The sequence below is a fragment of the Salmo trutta genome, unplaced genomic scaffold, assembly GCF_901001165.1.
Source record: "Salmo trutta unplaced genomic scaffold, fSalTru1.1, whole genome shotgun sequence".
Classification (NCBI taxonomy): Eukaryota; Metazoa; Chordata; class Actinopteri; order Salmoniformes; family Salmonidae; genus Salmo; species Salmo trutta.
Window position 1 is genome coordinate 448,034 of NW_021822480.1, and position 18,135 is coordinate 466,168.

Below are 18,135 nucleotides of genomic sequence, written 5' to 3' on the forward strand. Positions count from 1 at the left end.
ATCTCTGTCCTCTTCACAGACTCTACAGCCACTAACATTATCTCTGTCCTCTTCAGACTCTACAGCCACTAACATTATCTCTGTCCACTTCACAGACTCTACAGGCACTAACATTATCTCTGTCCCCTTCACAGACTCTACAGCCACTAACATTATCTCTGTCCCCTTCACAGACTCTACAGCCACTAACATTATCTCTGTCCTCTTCACAGACTCTACAGCCACTAACATTATCTCTGTCCCCTTCACAGACTCTACAGCCACTAACATTATCTCTGTCCCCTTCACAGACTCTACAGCCACTAACATTATCTATGTCCCCTTCACAGACTCTACAGCCACTAACATTATCTCTGTCCGCTTCACAGACTCTACAGCCACTAACATTATCTCTGTCCCCTTCACAGACTCTACAGCCACTAACATTATCTCTGTCCCCTTCACAGACTCTACAGCCACTAACATTATCTCTGTCCGCTTCACAGACTCTACAGTCACTAACATTATCTCTGTCCTCTTCACAGACTCTACAGCCACTAACATTATCTCTGTCCCCTTCACAGACTCTACAGCCACTAACAGTGCTCCAGGCTCAGGACCCAGCTCTCCCATCGGAGCCTCCAGCGCCCTGGGGGCCGAGAACGGGCCCTCCTCTCTCCCCACCACCACAAAAACCGAGGTACAGACCCAGACCATCAATCAATCCATTTTATTTTATAAAGCCCTTTGTACATCAGCAGTTGTCACAAAGTGCATCCCAGTGACCCGGCCTAAACCCCAAAGAGCCACCAAAGCAAAAGCTAAAGAACAGTAGCCAGACCGCTCGTATTTATCCTCTACACACTACAGTGACTTTTAATTGATTCAAGTGGGTTCAAGATAAATAATCTGAATGGTAAAAATCTAACTTCTTAAGTCATGTCTCACACGGGGTGTCTGTCTGTCTCTGTGTGTGTGTGTGTGTGTGTGTGTGTGTGTGTGTGTGTGTGTGTGTGTGTGTGTGTGCAGCTATGAAAACAGCCAGTTGTCCCTGCCGTCTGTCTCTAACCGTTCAGTCTGTCACAGTCCAGTAGAAATGACTCCCCACACTGACAGTAAAGAGACACAGCTCTCCCATAATGTCTACATACGTAATACACACCTGCTTTACCTTTTTACTTACTATTTATTTTCCTTTTTCTTCTTATGTCTTATTTGATTTTTCATAAAGGGTGAAATGCAAAGCATTTGCATATCCATGGCATGAACTCTTATGGTGAGGTATTATTGGCAGCAATATTTTCGTTGCAATTCAATCTCTATAAATTCTCAGAGCAGAAAGCATCTTGGATCCCTGTGTGTTTCCCTGTGGTTTTGTGGTAAAAAATGTCTCATCCAGTATCTCGATTCACAATTTTCATACCTCTTGAATTTTTCCCTTGCTCAACACGTATCGTGCAAGCTATTTATCTACTCTACGCTAAAAGACAATCCAAATATTCAACAACAAAAAAAGATTCCAAAAGCAGTCTAAAAGAATCCAAGCTAAGCGTTCTGTTGGCGTGTCATAGTATATCTGTCACTGAGCTGTCTGACCCAAGCCCTGTGAGTTGTTCCCTTCCTTCTGAGGCTTCCCCAATAGATTCATGACTCAGTAACTAGCCGGGCAGGGGCTCTCCTAGGACCCCAGCCTCACAAAACACTGCATTCTAGCGGGTGGCAGATAGGATACATCTCTGAACCATCTTTAACAGAGCAGCTGGGTTTTCTTTAACCAGCGATGTTTACTCTTTCAGGGACCTCCAGTGACATTGAGAGGGGAGTAACAGGCCTGCCATTGGGGTGGAGGGGGGTAGGAGGGGGGGAACCGTGGAGCTTAATTGATATCCCAGGCGCTGGTAGCCAAAGACACCCACCCACATGCTAACAACATAAACAAACAGGATTGCTATTGTATCAGCCCAAAGCTGAGACTCTTTCTCTCATGAAACGTACTGTGGCGGGACTGTTAGTGGGGGCTAACTGGCGGGGGCTAACCGCGGGCCTCATGCCTGTTGGAAAAGCAAGTCGTGTTTGTGCACCGTTACATTAGGTATCCTTTTTCAGAGGGAACGGGTCCCTGGGGTGGAATACAGGCCGGATATCCCTGTTCAGGTCACTGAATACTAGAGGGGGTTGGAAGGATAAACAGGGCCCTTCCAGAACCCCATGCTGCTAGGCTGCTCTGCTGGCCCTGCTGGGTACAGGAAGCATGCCCCAGCTACACTGATGTTCTCTGGGAGAGAGAGTAGCCTGAGGAGGGTGAGGCCTGGGGCTGGAGGATGGGAGGACCAGGGACGGGGTTCAGGGATCTTTGGAAGAGAAGGGTAGATTTGTGGTGGATGGGGGGGATGGGTGATGCTAAACGATACCTGATCATGTTGTCTTCACAATATCCTACTATTTGATGACACACTTTTAAGTGGCGCTCATTTTTATCATCCGTCAGTAAAAGCGCATATCTTTCTGCAGGGAGCCGGAACATCATCCGTCTTAGTGCATTAAAGGTTATTACAGTGCTCTTGTTGCTCTTTCAAATGTTCCATAGTCCAATTTTCTAAATCTCTCTCTCTATCTATCTCTCTTTCTCTCTCTCTCTCCCTCCCTCTCTTTCCTGTCATTTCAGCGCTGGCCATCACAGCCTAGGTTATTTCGTCCAGAGGGCTCCATGTCCAACCTTCTGAGCTTATACACGTCTCCCTCCTTACCCAACATCACCCTGGGCCTCTCCGCCACCTCCTCCCAGTTCAGCGTGAGTACCACCAGCCACCATGACCTGATCCTGGTCAGCCAGCACAACCAGCCACCATGACCTGATCCTGGCTAGCTAGCACAACCAGCCACCATGACCTGATCCTGGCTAGCTAGTACAACCAGCCACCATGACCTGATCCTGGTCAGCCAGTACAACCAGCCACCATGACCTGATCCTGGCTAGCCAGTACAACCAGCCACCATGACCTGATCCTGGTCAGCCAGTACAACCAGCCACCATGACCTGATCCTGGTTAGCTAGCACAACCAGCCACCATGACCTGGTCCTGGTTAGCCAGTACAACCAGCCACCATGACCTGATCCTGGTTAGGCAGCACAACCAGCCACCATGACCTGATCCTGGCTAGCCAGTACAACCAGCCACCATGACCTGATCCTGGTTAGCAAGTACAACCAGCCACCCTTGACCTGATCCTGGCTAGCTAGTACAATCAGCAACCATGACCTGATCCTGGTCAGCTAGTACAACCAGCCACCATGACCTGATCCTGCTTAGCCAGTACAACCAGCCACCATGACCTGATCCTGCTTAGCAAGTACAACCAGCCACCATGACCTGATCCTGCTTAGCCAGTACAACCAGCCACCATGACCTGATCCTGCTTAGCCAGTACAACCAGCCACCATGACCTGATCCTGCTTAGCCAGTACAACCAGCAACCTTGACCTGATCCTGCTTAGCCAGTACAACCAGCCACCATGACCTGATCCTGCTTAGCCAGTACAACCAGCCACCATGACCTGGTCCTGGTTAGCTAGTACAACCAGCCACCATGACCTGGTCCTGGTTAGCCAGTACAACCAGCCACCATGACCTGATCCTGGTTAGCTAGTACAACCAGCCACCATGACCTGGTCCTGGCTAGCTAGTACAACCAGCCACCATGACCTGATCCTGGTTAGCCAGTACAACCAGCCACCCTTGACCTGATCCTGGTTAGCTAGTACAACCAGCCACCATGACCTGGTCCTGGTTAGCCAGTACAACCAGCAACCATGACCTGATCCTGGTTAGCCAGTACAACCAGCAACCATGACCTGATCCTGGTTAGCCAGTACAACCAGCCACCATGACCTGGTCCTGGCTAGCTAGTACAACCATTCACCATGACCTGATCCTGGCTAGCTAGTACAACCAGCCACCATGACCTGATCCTGGCTAGCTAGTACAACCATTCACCATGACCTGATCCTGGCTAGCTAGTACAACCAGCCACCCTTGACCTGATCCTGGTTAGCTAGCTGGCTAGCTTTTACACCTTCTCACAAACACAGGCCATTAGAGAGAGGATTTCTCATTTGTTACGTAGATAGCTATCAACTAGTCTTTAATTTGTAGAACAACATTCTGTAACGCTTTCAATTGAACCACTTTTGTAATACATAGCCAGGTGGTTCAAAAAAGGTTTTACCCAACAATAGACTCTTAGATAACAAAGTCAGGTTTTCACTGAAAAACAAAGGGAAGTGTAGTTTGAGAGATGTTCTCTGCCTTGTCTGGCTGTTGAAAGACTTTAGCATCAGTGGCTGTCAGGATTATACATATGGCAGCAGGGCAACGACCTTTAACCCCAGATTATTTTATTCCCCTTAGATAAATATTGTTGTTAAGAGTCTGTTGTCAGGCCTCCTCTTATCTGTCTCTATATGACCTCATTAATCACAGCTTTTTAAAACGTCCCAGCGGCCCCCTGCCCGGTCAAGTACAGCTAGCTCCAGTCCAGATAAGGGCCAAAGCAGTGCATGATACATCACTTTTAGCTCCCTGACACATTCCTTACATTGAGACCTGTCTGGTACATCACTTGGATAGAAAGAGTGTAACCATTTGAAGAGGTGATTGTCGAAAACAACATTATACCAAGTGTTTCTGGCCAATAATGCAGAAAAAAAAACTGGGGGGAAAAAACTGACTGCACTAAATGACAACTCTTCTCAGTTTTTTTGGAATGGAAACTTAATATAATGTAGAGAAGCACCATTATATTGTGAGAACTTTAGTCCTCAGTTGTATTTCTAAGCCCCTGCTCTGTGTGTCTCTGTGTTCTCTCAGGCTGCCATCGGGCTGAAGGAGAAGACTGGGGAGGTCAGACATGGTCTACCAGGGCAGCTCCTGGGGCCTGTGCCCATGCCCACGGTGACCTCCATGGAGACCAAGGTGTCCCCCAGCCATCAGGCCCTGCTCCAACACCTCCTTCAGAAGGAACAGATAAGACGGCAGAAGATCCTCTCCTCCTCTGGTGAGCCCTTATCCTTACATTGAGACAGACTTCAACCTAGATGTAGGGCCCGTTTCCCAGACATTGATTAAGCCTAGTCCTGGACTAAAAAGCATACTCAATGGAAAATCACAGTGGAACTTTTCAGTCCAAGACTACAATCTGACCAGGTTACTGGGCAATAGAATTACACCACTTTGAATGGGAGAGAATTTGAATTATTTAACATTGCTTATAATTAGTTGAAGAAGTGGTCATGAATATCATGATTTAAATGAGTTGGAATTACTGTAGATTTAGAACATAGAATCTTAGTGCCGCCATCTTGCCCCTCCAGGTCAAGGCTCCATGCCCGCCCACCCCCACTCCCCTCTGGCCATGAAGGACAGGCCCTCCTCCAACAGCAGACCCAAGCTACCCAAACACCGGCCCCTGAACCGGACCCAGTCAGCCCCTCTGCCCCAGAGCACCCTGGCTCAGCTGGTCATCCAGCAGCAACACCAGCACTTCCTGGAGAAGCAGAAACAGTACCAGCAGCAGATCCACATCAATAAGGTAATAAACAGTACCAGCAGCAGAGTAGGAGTGTGTATCTAGGATCAGGTCCCCCTGTCCATTCATTATGATGTAAAAAACTAAACTGATCCACATCAATCAGCTAACTGACCTTTACTGTACTTTTGCTGTACACTAAAATCCCCGGAGTGTAACTGGACCCCATATCGCCTGTAAATAATACATGCAACCTATACATTAAAATCACCAAGTGTGTGCCCAGTGGGGATTTTAAATTAAGCGGTTTATACACCCAAATTCTGAGGCTATATTTAGCCTTATCAAACTGTCTGTGGTAACTGCTTTGTGTTTACAGAGCCCTTCCACCCGGCTCAGCCTCCCTGTGCTATTTCTGCTAAGTAAACAAGTTGAGCCTGACTTCAAATAGGGGAAGAAATGCTTCCCATAGCACTAATTCTGTTATCATAGCTTAAGGCATCAGTGGCATTCGCATGCAAACCCTGTGAAATTCAATTCAGCCAAGTTCAAATGAAAAAAGCCCCCAGAATACACGCTTTTGTTCCTCTGTGGCAATATTTGTGTTTCTGTGAGCAGGCTGTGGTGACCTCGCCATTGGCAGAGTGCAATTATTCAGCCACGGGAAGTGAGTGGTTGAGGTGGCGGACATACAGAGAGACAGCCAGAGAGACACAGTGAAAGGCAGCATTGTGTTGCTTTCACACTGATCTGTCCCAATGCACAAGCCCTCAAACAGCCATGGGAATCTGAGAGCAACAAGATGTGCAACTCTCACTTAAAACTAACAAGGAAGGGCCTCAAAAGTCCCCTAACTACACAATTTAAGTCTCCCCAGTCAAACTTCCCAATGATGCCATAAGCTGTTTAAAACACTTCCTTAGTTCTGATTCTAGTCCCTCTTAATCAATATACAACAAAAATAATGCAGTGACTCAAAATAGGTTTTGCGTTATTTGTAGCTATGCACAAGCATTCCTTGAGCTTGAAGGTGCATTTGATTGACTGGAGGAAGGGGTATTGGATGGTTATCTCAACAAATAACCCTAGCTACCGTATCACCCCTGATGTGAGCACTCAGGTCAATAACAGTAGATCCTTTAGACCAAAGCACCTCTCTCACTAAGAGGAGGTTATAAATGTCCACTAATCAGAGATGAGTTCTGCGTTTATTTAGAAAGATCTTAGCAATTGGCCCAATTAATTTACAGCCGTAGCAGTAACAGTAGTAGTAGTAGCAGTAGAGGTAGCAGCAGCAGGGGTAGAAGTAGCAGTAGCAATAGTAGTTGTACTGTAGTAGCAGTAGCAAAGGGTAGCAGTAGCGGTAGTGGTAGTGGTAACAGTAGCTGTAGCAATAGTAGCGGTAGTGGTAGTGGTAACAGTAGCAGCAGCAATAGCAGCGGTAGTAGTGGTAGTGGTTGCAGTAGCAGTAGTAGCGGTAGTGGTAGTAGTAGTGGTAACAGTAGCGGTAGTGGTAACAGTAGCAGTAGCGGTAGTGGTAACAGTAGCTGTAGCAGTAGCAGCAACAGTTGTAGCGGTAGTGGTAGTGGTAACAGTAGCAGCAGCAATAGTAGCGGTAGTGGTAGTGGTAACAGTAGCAGCAGCAATAGTAGTGGTAGTAGTGGTAGTGGTAGCAGTAGCAGTAGTAGCGGTAGTGGTAGTGGTAACAGTAGCAGCAGCAATAGTAGTGGTAGAAGTGGTAGTGGTAGTGGTAGCAGTAGCAGTAGTAGCGGTAGTGGTAACAGTAGCAGTAGTGGTAGTGGTAACAGTAGATGTACCAGTAGCAACAGCAGTTGTAGCGGTAGTGGTAGTGGTAAAAGTAGCAGCAGCAATAGTAGCGGTAGTGGTAACAGTAGCAGCAGCAATAGTAGCAGTGGTGGTAACAGTAGCAGCAGCAAAGGTAGTGGTAGTGGTAACAGTAGCAGCAGCAATAGTATCGGTAGTGGTAGTGGTAACAGTAGCGGTAGTGGTAGTGGTAACAGTAGCAGTAGCAACAGTAGCGGTAGTGGTTTTGGTAACAGTAGCAGCAGCAAAAGTAGTGGTAGTGGTAGTGGTAACAGTAGCAGCAGCAATAGTAGCGGTAGTGGTAGTGGTAACAGTAGCAGCAGCAATAGTAGTGGTAGTGGTAACAGTAGAAGCAGCAACAGTAGCGGTAGTGGTTTTGGTGATGGTAGCAGCAGCAAAAGTAGCGGTAGTGGTAGTGGTAACAGTAGCAGCAGCAATAGTAGTGGTAGTGGTAGTGGTAGCAGCAGCAAAAGTAGCGGTAGTGGTAGTGGTAACAGTAGCAGCAGCAATAGTAGCGGTAGTGGTAACAGTAGCAGCAGCAATAGTAGTGGTAGTAGTGGTAGTGGTAGCAGTAGCAGTAGAAGCGGTAGTGGTAGTGGTAACAGTAGCAGTAGCGGTAGTGGTAGTGGTAACAGTAGCAGCAGCAATAGTAGCGGTAGTGGTAGTGGTAGCAGCAGCAATAGAGTAGTGGTAGTGGTAGCAGTAGCAGTTGTAGCGGTAGTGGTAGTGGTAACAGTAGCAGCAGCAATAGTAGCGGTAGTGGTAGTGGTAACAGTAGCAGCAGCAATAGTAGTGGTAGTGGTAATAGTAGCAGCAGCAATAGTAGTGGTAGTGGTAGCAGTAGCAGTAGTAGCAGTAGTGGTAGTGGTAACAGTAGCAGTAGCGGTAGTGGTAGTGGTAACAGTAGCAGCAGCAATAGTAGCGATAGTGGTAGTGGTAGCAGCAGCAATAGTAGTAGTGGTAGCAGCAGCAGTTGTAGCGGTGGTGGTAGTGGTAACAGTAGCAGCAGCAATAGTAGTGGTAGTAGTGGTAGCAGTAGCAGTAGTAGTGGTAGTGGTAGTGGTAACAGTAGCGGTAGTGGTAGTGGTAACAGTAGCTTTAGCAGTAGCAGCAGCAGTAGTGGTAGTGGTAACAGTAGCAGCAGCAAAAGTAGCGGTAGTGGTAGTGGCAACAGTAGCAGCAGCAATAGTAGCGGTAGTAGTGGTGGTAGTGGTAGCAGTAGTAGCGGTAATGGTAGTGGTAGTTGTAACAGTAGCAGCAGCAATAGTAGCGGTAGTAGTGGTAGTCGTAGCAGTAGTAGCGGTAATGGTAGTGGTAGTTGTAACAGTAGCAGTAGTAGTGGTGGTGGTAACAGTAGTAGTGGTAGTGGTAGCAGCAGCAGTAGTAACAGTAGCGTAGTAGCAGTAGTAGCGGTAGTGGTAGTGGTAGTAGCGGTAGTGGTAACAGTAGCAGTAGTAGCGATAGTGGTAGTAGGAGCAGTAGTAGCGGTAGTGGTAGTAGTAGCAGCAACAGTAGTAGCAGTAGCGTTAGCGGTAGTGGTAACAGTAGCAGTGGTAGTGGTAGTGGTAACAGTAGCAGTAGTAGCGGTAGTGGTAACAGTAGTAGTGGTAGTGGTAACAGTAGCAGTAGTAGCGGTAGTGGTAGCAGTAGTAGCGGTAGTGGTAACAGTAGCAGTAGTAGCGGCAGTGGTAGTGGTAGTAGCGGTAGTGGTAACAGTAGTAGCGGTAGTGGTAACAGTAGCAGTAGTAGCAGTAGTGGTAGTGGTAGCAGTAGCAACAGCAGTAGTAACAGAAGCGTTAGTTGTAGTGGTAACAGTAACAGAAGCAGCAGTAGCAGTAGCGTTAACATTAGCGGTAGTGGTAACGGTAGCTGCAATAGCGTTAGCATTAGCGGTAGTGGTAACAGCAGCAGTAGCATTAGCATTAGCGGTAGTGGTAACAGTAGCAGCAGCAGCAGTAGTAGCAGTATTGGTAGCAGTAGCAGCACCAGTAATGGTAGGAATAACAGTAGCACAATGGCGCAGGATTGTTTTGCAAGGTTGGTATTTTGTAAGGTTTTACCTGCAAGAATAGGGGCCACTAATCACTAATGGACATTTACAAGAGCTTAGAGAAGATTTTAGAGGGAGGTATAAAAAGCGTTGACTAATACCAAGATAAAGATGCTAATTCTCTGCCGGAGAGATATTTATACCAGGCCTACGTTCTTAAGCCAAAGTGTTTGTGCTATCTTACCAGCTGTCAAGGGTTAAGGTGTTTAAGTGATTGCTCCACTTTCTGTTGTCTACCAAATAAAGCTTGACTAGATGTTGAGACATGAAACCCGTAGCAGCGCCTCATAGTACTGTCTGAGGCATGCTCTTAAGGAGCCAGCACCAGTGACTGCATTCTCGGTGTAGCCTTATTTATGCGGAAATGTAGTGTTATGTTGGATGAATTTGACTTGTGCTGCTTTGCACAGAACACCCTCCTCTCTACTGGCTAGGTCAAACTCATAATACAACGTAAAGATGAATTGTGAAATAATAATGAATCTCATATTAATGAGATTATAATAAATAATAATCTCATAATAATGAGTCTGTTGAGCATTCTAACTAAATTACCTCTGATGCTGTACCTCTCTGCAGCTGCTGTCCAAGTCCATCGAGCAACTCCGTCAGCCCAGCTCCCTGGTCAACCCACACCTGCAGGAGTCAGAGGAGGAGGAGGAGGACAACACCCGGAGGATGGAGGATGAGAGGATGGACATGCAGGAGGACAGGATGCCCCCTGGTGGCGTGATCCAGAAACACACCCTTCGCTCCAGCAGCAGCAGTGGCAGCAACAGCTCTCTCGGGGAGCTGTCCTCCATCGTAGAGGCCCACCACCGCCTGGGGGTCATAAAGGTCAAAGAGGAGCCAATCGACAGCGAGGACGAGTCCCTGTCCAATCAGAACCTAGCGGCGGAGCAGAGTGCCTCACTCCACCAGGTCAAAGGTCAGCTGGTGATAAGAGCTATGATCTGAGAGGGGGCAGAAGATGAAGGAGATCACACACTGCGACATTCAGAGACGCATACGTACACACACACACACACACACACACACACACACACACACACACACACACACACACACACACACACACACACACACACACACACACACACACTGCAGCCAACACACACACAGAGCCGACTAGGACTCCCCAGGCAATCCTCTCCCTGCCCTGAGATGTGACGCTGTCTCAGTGAAGTGCAGCCGCACCCCAAACCCCCACCAGACTGACTCTCTGTTTGTGAACTTTGTGAAGTGATCTGTAATGTAAAGTATGTTTCACCGTGCTGTATATAACATGAAGAGAAGATTTACTAGAAGAATGCTCCTTCTTTTTTTACTTCTAAGGAACTGCTTTGATTGTTTTCAGGTTCTGCTCAATTGACATAATGTAATATGTATGTATACAGTAGATTTAGCGTGAGAGAATATTCTAGAAGGGAGGGAAAGTTTTACCGTTGTACAGTTTATGAATGCCATTTTATGTTCCCATAGTGTAACATTTATGTCATCAATTCACTTCAACTTTGACTTGCTGACTGTTGTTTTATTCAAAAAGAAAAAGTAAAACGTCATATTCTCCGTCATTCTCCAAAAAGCTGTGATGTTCTGTGTTCAGTGGTCTCTGAAAATGACGTGAAAATAAGGAAGCATGCTCATGTCTGTATGAGAGAGAATGTATTGTTCAACCTTAACACAACACAACCCACACTTAGGACTGACTACAGCCAGCTTACACTGGGAATGAGACTGTTTATTGATGTACAGTACTGCAGAGTGGAGGAGCAAATGCTAAATCAGTGGATGGATGGATGGATGGATAAATGGATGGATAAATGGATGGATAAATGGATGGATAAATGGATGGATGGATGGTGCAGGCAGTCAGCTCCATCAGACCATACGACCAGGTCTCCTTCTCCAATGGGCATCCCATAGGCCTCAGGTTAAAAGTTCTGTGCTATATAGGGAATATAGCAAGAACAAAACAACAAAATCATCCTGGTTTGCCACGGTCCTGTGTTGAGATGCCATATCGTCCTAATCCTCATCATCCTCCTCTTCCTCCTCCTCTTCCTTCTCTTCCTCCTCCTCCTCCTCCCTTCAGGGTCCAAATCAAGCTCAGCCAGGTTCCTGCACAACTTTCAGCAGAGGAATCACTAACAGAGAGAAGGAGAGAGAAAGAGAGGGAGAGAAAGAGGGATAGAGGGAGCGAGAGAGAGATTGAGAGAGAGAGAAGGAGAGGGAGAAAGTGAGAGAGAGAGAAATAGAAGAAGAGAAATAACGAGAGGGAGAGAGAGAGAGAGAGAAGGAGAGAAAGAGAGAGAGAGAGAGAGAGAGAAAGAGGGAGGAGAGAAAGAGAGACAGAGCGAGAGAGAAAAGTAGAGGGAGAGAGAGAGGAGAGAGAGAGAGAAAGAGGGAGAGGAGAGAGTAGAGGGCGGGCAGGAAATGCCTTCTAGAAGCCAGGAGTCGGAATGATTCATGTGTGCAGGAATGTTAGGGGAGAGGAGGACCCAGGGTTGTAGGAGTCCAAGGGGCCAGGCTTGAGAATTGATTTACTGTCAAGGCGAATTACAAAGCGAGTGGGGATATGGTTAAGGGAGACCCTTTTTTAAAGGGAATCGCTTCCTTCATACTCCCCAGTGACATGCTTACCTCCACATGCAGGTTTGATGTTACTTCAATAAAATAAAAAACAAGATGGGACCTCTCTCCTTCTCCCCAACCCCCAACCCTGACTTCCTCTTGAAATTGCCCCATGCAACATGTCGACTCTGGTCTTAAAGTGGTCAATCAATGTATTGCAAAGCTGTAACTTTTTTTCCTGTTTCGTTTGTCTTGTCAATGTATAAAATGTTAGTATGGGGTTCTGTGTTTGGGTTCCTGTGAAAGACATAAACTATGTCTGTCAGTCTGTCTGTCTGCCTGTCTGACTCATACTGTACATTTAGCTCAACCCATTCTAATGTTTCTAGTGTAAAAATCACTTTCAATCGGAACAATGTCAGTCTTGTTCCCTTGCTTCTTTGATTGGGCTGTAACGGGGCCCCTTCTCTACCCGTGGGGGGTCCCTGGATTCTGTTCATAGCTGTTTGCGTTTGTTCTCTTTTTTTCTGCCTTGTGCTACAAACCTTTCTTTTATGAAATAAAGTTCATTCCCCTACTGTGCAACTTTCTGGTCTTTGTAGATGATGTTTCTAACATGTCATACAGCTTAAGTCTATACTTCCAACTTCCCATAGCCTTATTTTGGGACATAGATTTTCATTTTTCACATTCAAGACCCAACACAAGACTGTGTTCATGTTATTGTACATCTCAGATGTCTCCCCCTAAACTAAACCATTAGCCCACTTTCCCACACTCAGTCACATAACCCACTAAACACAGGCCAGCTCCTCATTTCTCTGGGATCTGTGTAACCCTTTAAAGGAGAGCTTAAGGGGCTTTCTAAGCAGCTCTTTAATGTGAGCGGAGAGGCTCCTAGCGGCAGCATTACAGCAGTCAAGACAAGGTGAGGCTAGGCTAGGAGAGCGTGATATGTATGACTTGCACTGAGACTTAAACTGAGCTTAAGCAATTTCACACCCAGGCTTAGTTCTTTCTTGGACTGGTAAGACTTGATATATTTCACACTACACGCAATGATGACAATAGGAAAGATCACGGCTCAGACCCTTGAACCAGACCCTTGAGCAGCTTTCTGCAATTAAGGAAGCCTGTTTGGGATGGTTGTTATTTGTCTCCAGTGACAGTTTTGTAGCCCAAGTAACTGCTGCAAATGTAGCAAATATTGGGCAACCATTTCTTCTTCTTTCAGTTTCAGCCTTCTTCCCTCAAAGCTTCCAGATACCTGTTCTGGAACATTCACGAAGGTGTAATGTTACCTTATATTGGGAAGTATTCAGAGTCAAATTAAACCTTGATTATTTTTTAAGTTGATGCCATCTGTCTTGGGGCCTCTTGCCCTTGTTGTTTTAAATGAGCTGTTACAAAGGCAGAACAAATAATGGAGTCCCCATCTATCTACACCAGCCCTCCCCAAGGTGCCCACAGACCCAGTTGTAAAAGCAAACAAGCGTTTTTAAAGGGTGGCCAAGCAGGGGAGGAAGCAAGAAAACATACCTATTTCCTCTCTGCACCGAGCTATAGTGTGCAGGGTGGGTCTTCATAAGGAGAGCATAGTGTGCTCTAAAGTTTGGGATGTTGTGTGTGGGTGCGTGTGCGTGTGTGATAGATGATGATACACTTCCTGTCAATTAATCTCTCCCAAAGCACCTCAAATTCCCTGAATTTGGTCCCTAGTGCGTCCCAAATGGCATTCCTATCCCTATATAGTGTACTACTTACTATAAGGCGTTTTACTTTGACTTCGGCAGTGCATGGCCGGTCGAACCAAATCTTGGGCCCTGGGAAGGAACATTTTAAAGTCCTGCCTTTTGGCATCAGAGAGAAAATATTGTCGTTTTCAAGCAAATTTTCTGTAATTCTACACATTTTGTCATGGGTAAAGATTTTTTGTTGTTGCATCTTTAACAATAATATCCTGCAATTCTACTTTTTTTTTCATGAGGCATTGATAAAATGTTGCAGTTTTAAAGCTTCAATTACATTGCATTTATGTATATTAAAAAAAAGACATAGTGAGTGGAAAAATGTATAATTACTGTAGATACTAATATCCCTGTGAGCCTCACAAGCCCATGCTGCCCAGGGTTAAAAACATACATTTTAGGTGAATAATGTTACATTGTAATTACATTGTTACATTGTAATACACACCATAAACTTATTCCACGGATCCTTTGGCCAAAATTGGGTAAATTTTTTGTTCTTTGTACTATTCATATAAAAATGTATACTGTATGTAAATCAAAATCTATTTATTTGTAATATATTTTGAGATCTAGCTGCAGTACCCCACTTGGAGAAGCCCTGATATAGGGAACAGGGTCCATTTGGGACAGAACCCCTGTCTGTGCTGAGGCCTAAATAATGAGCTGGAGGGTTCCCATGAGGAGTCCTGCCTCCTGGGGCTCTGGCAGCAGGATATGGGACGTCGCCTGGCTGGGAGCAGAGAAAACCAAGATAGCCTGAGGTCCAGTTGTCAGTAGGAAGGCAGAGTAGTGGACTACAACACTATTGTCAGTCTCTCTGTCTCTCTAGCCCTGTTCATACCTTGTTCTAACATAAGGCCTTTGTCGTGATATTACCAACATTTTTAGACAGGTGTAGATGATTAAAAGACGAATTGGGATCTGATTGTGATCAGATCTTGTAAGTGTAAACGGATGAGATCAGGACAAGATCAGGGCGAAGGACGCATGTTAAAAGGACTTCTGTCATTCTCTCTCTGTCTCTGTCCATCTGTCCGTCCGTCCGTCTTTCTTCTCATTATCAATCAGTTTTAATATTACCTTACTCTAATTTCCTTTCATATACTCATAGCAAACGTTTATTTTCTTGCTTATTTTTGGCAAAGTACTAAGGACTGTTTTAGCTAACTGTGTGAAAACATATGGTATAACATTGGCCCCTGTATTAAAAGTTTTTGGAACCAAGTTCCTTGGGTCAGTTTGTTAGAAAAGATGATAGAACTGAGGCTGAGACTTCAGGTAATTTGGTTAGCTTTGGTTTCATTAAAAGCGGCGTCACTAGAGAAGTCATTACAGACCTGGGTTCAATCCTTGCCTGATTCACAACCGGCCTTGATCAGGAATCCCATAGGGCGGTGCACAATTGGCCCACCATCGTCCGGGTTAGGGAAGGGTTTTCCCGGGGTAGGTCGTCATTGTAAATAAGAATTTGTTCTTAACTGACTTGCCCAGTGAAATAAAGGTTAAATAAAATGTATTAATTAATTTCAAAAATCAACTAGATGAGGAACGATTGCCACACAATCGTACCAGTTCATATAACTGTCTATGTTTTTACTTTTCATGCTAACGATAGCATAAAGTTAGCTGTTCGGTGAAGAGTTTATACACCGTGTTTCTATTTCCTGACTAAAACCCTGTTTATTATTCTCAGTTGTCTGATCAAACCCTATGCTATTTGAAAGCCACTTGCACAGCTGAAATGGAAGTAGATTAATAGTACGGCACAGCATTGAAGTTTTCCAGATTTCTCGTGTGGATGTGAGGGGATTTTTGCGATGCTGGCATCCACTTGGAAGCCGTAATACAACGGGCTGTTTTTCTTTCCATTTGCTCGTACCAATGCTGGAGGTGTGGGACACTGACATTACAGCAGAGACACCACTGGCAGCAAATAAAGTAGACACTGTGTTTGTCTGCTAGCGAGTGTCAAAAAGACCACCTGGAACTTTAAAGACATAGTGCTCTGGTAGACTGGAGACTGACTGTAGTGGACTCATTTATGTTGGAGGCCTCTGTGTGCCCAGTTCTCCAGGGTTTGGGCTGAGGTTATTTTCACAAGACTGTCAAACCAAATGTACTCGCAGTACCGTCCAATTGTTCAAGCTTGTTCCAAGTTGGCTGAGCCTGATGGCCTGTCTACTGAGCTTTGTTTGGTCCAGTGGGGCTGGTGGGCATGACATCATTGGAGACAAACTGTAATTTAATATATGATGAGATATGTAATATGGGGTGAAAAGAATAAATCAAAAGCTTCTCTATTTTTTAATACCTATTCAAAGTACATTTAGTTATGTTTATGTACTTTGCAACGAATGTGGTTTTGGGACACGATTTTCAAATCAAACAAATACAACTGTGGATCTTTTCAACCCAAATCATCCTGAAAACCCACCATCACTACAACAAGTAACTACTGGTCTTCCTCTCACATGAACCAGTGGTTTTCTTTTCTCTTTTCTCGTCGCTTCTTCTTCACCTTCTCTTCTCTTCTTCTCTTCTTCTTCACCTTCTCTTCCCTTCTTCTCTTCTTCTCTTCTTCTCTTCTTCTTCTCCTTCTCTTCCCTTCTTCTCTTCTTCTCTTCTTCTTCACCTTCTCTTCCCTTCTTCTCTTCTTCTTCTCCTTCTCTTCTCTTCTTCTCTTCTCTTCTTCACCTTCTCTTCCCTTCCATTTTCTTCTTCCCTTCTATTCCTTCTTCTTCTCCTTCTCCAGACAGAGATGAAACACCCAAAGCCAGTCAGATAGATAGTGTCCAGGGGTTTATACCTCTGTCAGTCTCCTTGAGCGGTGTCATCCATACTGTTATCTTAGCTCCACCAGGATTAATGCTCCTTTTCAAGTTTAATGAGATAAGAGACCTGGGGGAGGTGTCCCCCTGCCATGTTCAAAGACCCTGCCGCCCCACCAGGAACTGCTTTATCTCAGCCCAATGATTGGCCTGGCTGATAGGTGATTCTGAGGAACTGCAGTGGCCCAGAGAAGTGGGGTCTGGGGGGGATGGGGTGGGAGTGGGACAGGCTGGCAAACTTGGCCTCTTAAAAGAAAGAAAGCTCCACCGTTGTGGCTCAGGCATCCCCAAGATGCCGCCTGTTCCCCCTCTCTATTTGGTTCCAGGACACTTTTTACGTGCCTGCCTCCCTCACACCACCGGCGCTCCAGAGCCCATAAAGCAAGAGAGCTCGCTCCCGGAGGCTCAGAGGCTAGTTGGACAGGACGTGTTTGTAAGTGTTGCCTGAATGCACCGCCAGGAGAAACAACACCCCCAGGGCTCGTAAGGCTTGTGAGTTTTCTCTTCCAACTCCATGCCAAGAAGCCGTTTCCAGTTCCAGCTCAATTCCTCTAGTCGTTTGTGGCCTGTGTGATCACGAAGCATCGGGACCTACCTCATGGTCTACATGGCATGCTAAATGATATATGTTAAGCAAAAAGGCCTTAACTGATAGGGGACAGAGTAAACTAATATACTGCCCTGATTAAATCTCCATCATCAAACTGCATGTCCTTTAATGACTATAGAATTAGCATTGTTTCCATGTTCCAAAAAATGTGTAATATTCTAGAATATCCGTCATGTCCGGTTTCAGTTCCGCAGTTAGAATTTGATCTTAAACCATTAGAGCATGAAGCACTGATGTCATACATCAAGTCTACTAAGTAGCACACATACAGTACCACTCAAAAGTTTGGACACACCCACTCTTTCAAGGATTTTTCTTTATTTTTACTATTTTCTATATTGGACAAAGCGGGATTTCTTATAAGCGTCCGGATTAGTCTCCCGCTCATTGAAAGCGGCAGCTCTAGCCTTTAACTCGATGCAGATGTTGCCTGTAATCCATGGCTTCAGGTTGGGATATGTACGTACAGTCACTGTGGGGAGGACGTCGTCGATGCACTTATTGATGAAGCCGTTGACTGAGGTAGTGTACTCCTGTGCCATTGGATGAATCCCGGAACATATTACAGTCTGTGCTAGCAAAACAGTCCTGTAGTGTAGCATCCACGTAATCTGACCACTTCCGTATTGAGCGAGTCACTGGTACTTCCTGCTTTAGTTTTTGCTTGTAAGCAGGATTCAGGAGGATAGAATTATGGTCAAATTTGCCAAATGGTGGGTGGGGGAGAGCTTTGTATGTATCTGTGTGGAGTAATGACCTTTTTTTCTCTGGTTGCACATGTGATTTGCTGGTAAAATTTGGTTAAACTGATTTAAGTTTGCCTGCATTAAAGTCCCCTGCCACTAGGAGCGCCGCTTCTGGGTGAGCATTTTCTTCTTCGCTTATGGCCTTAAAGAGTTGGTTGAGAGCGGTCTTAGTGCCAGCTTCGTTCTGTGGTGGTAAATAGACGGCTTACGAATAATATAGATGAGAACTCTCTTGGTAGATAGTATG

General features: G+C 45.6%; 1 protein-coding gene across 1 annotated transcript in view; it reads left to right on the forward strand.

Annotated features, from left to right (window-relative positions):
- The window catches only part of hdac9b (histone deacetylase 9b), a 59,871-nt gene extending 48,337 nt beyond the window's left edge, over positions 1–11,534 (forward strand). The window contains exons 7-11 of the mRNA XM_029744018.1: positions 564–679; positions 2,645–2,770; positions 4,848–5,034; positions 5,351–5,568; positions 9,959–11,534. Coding sequence (XP_029599878.1) covers positions 564–679; positions 2,645–2,770; positions 4,848–5,034; positions 5,351–5,568; positions 9,959–10,336 — 1,025 coding nt within the window. The 3' untranslated portion in view covers positions 10,337–11,534. The remainder of the gene's footprint in view (positions 1–563; positions 680–2,644; positions 2,771–4,847; positions 5,035–5,350; positions 5,569–9,958) is intronic.
- The last annotated feature ends 6,601 nt before the right edge of the window (positions 11,535–18,135 follow it).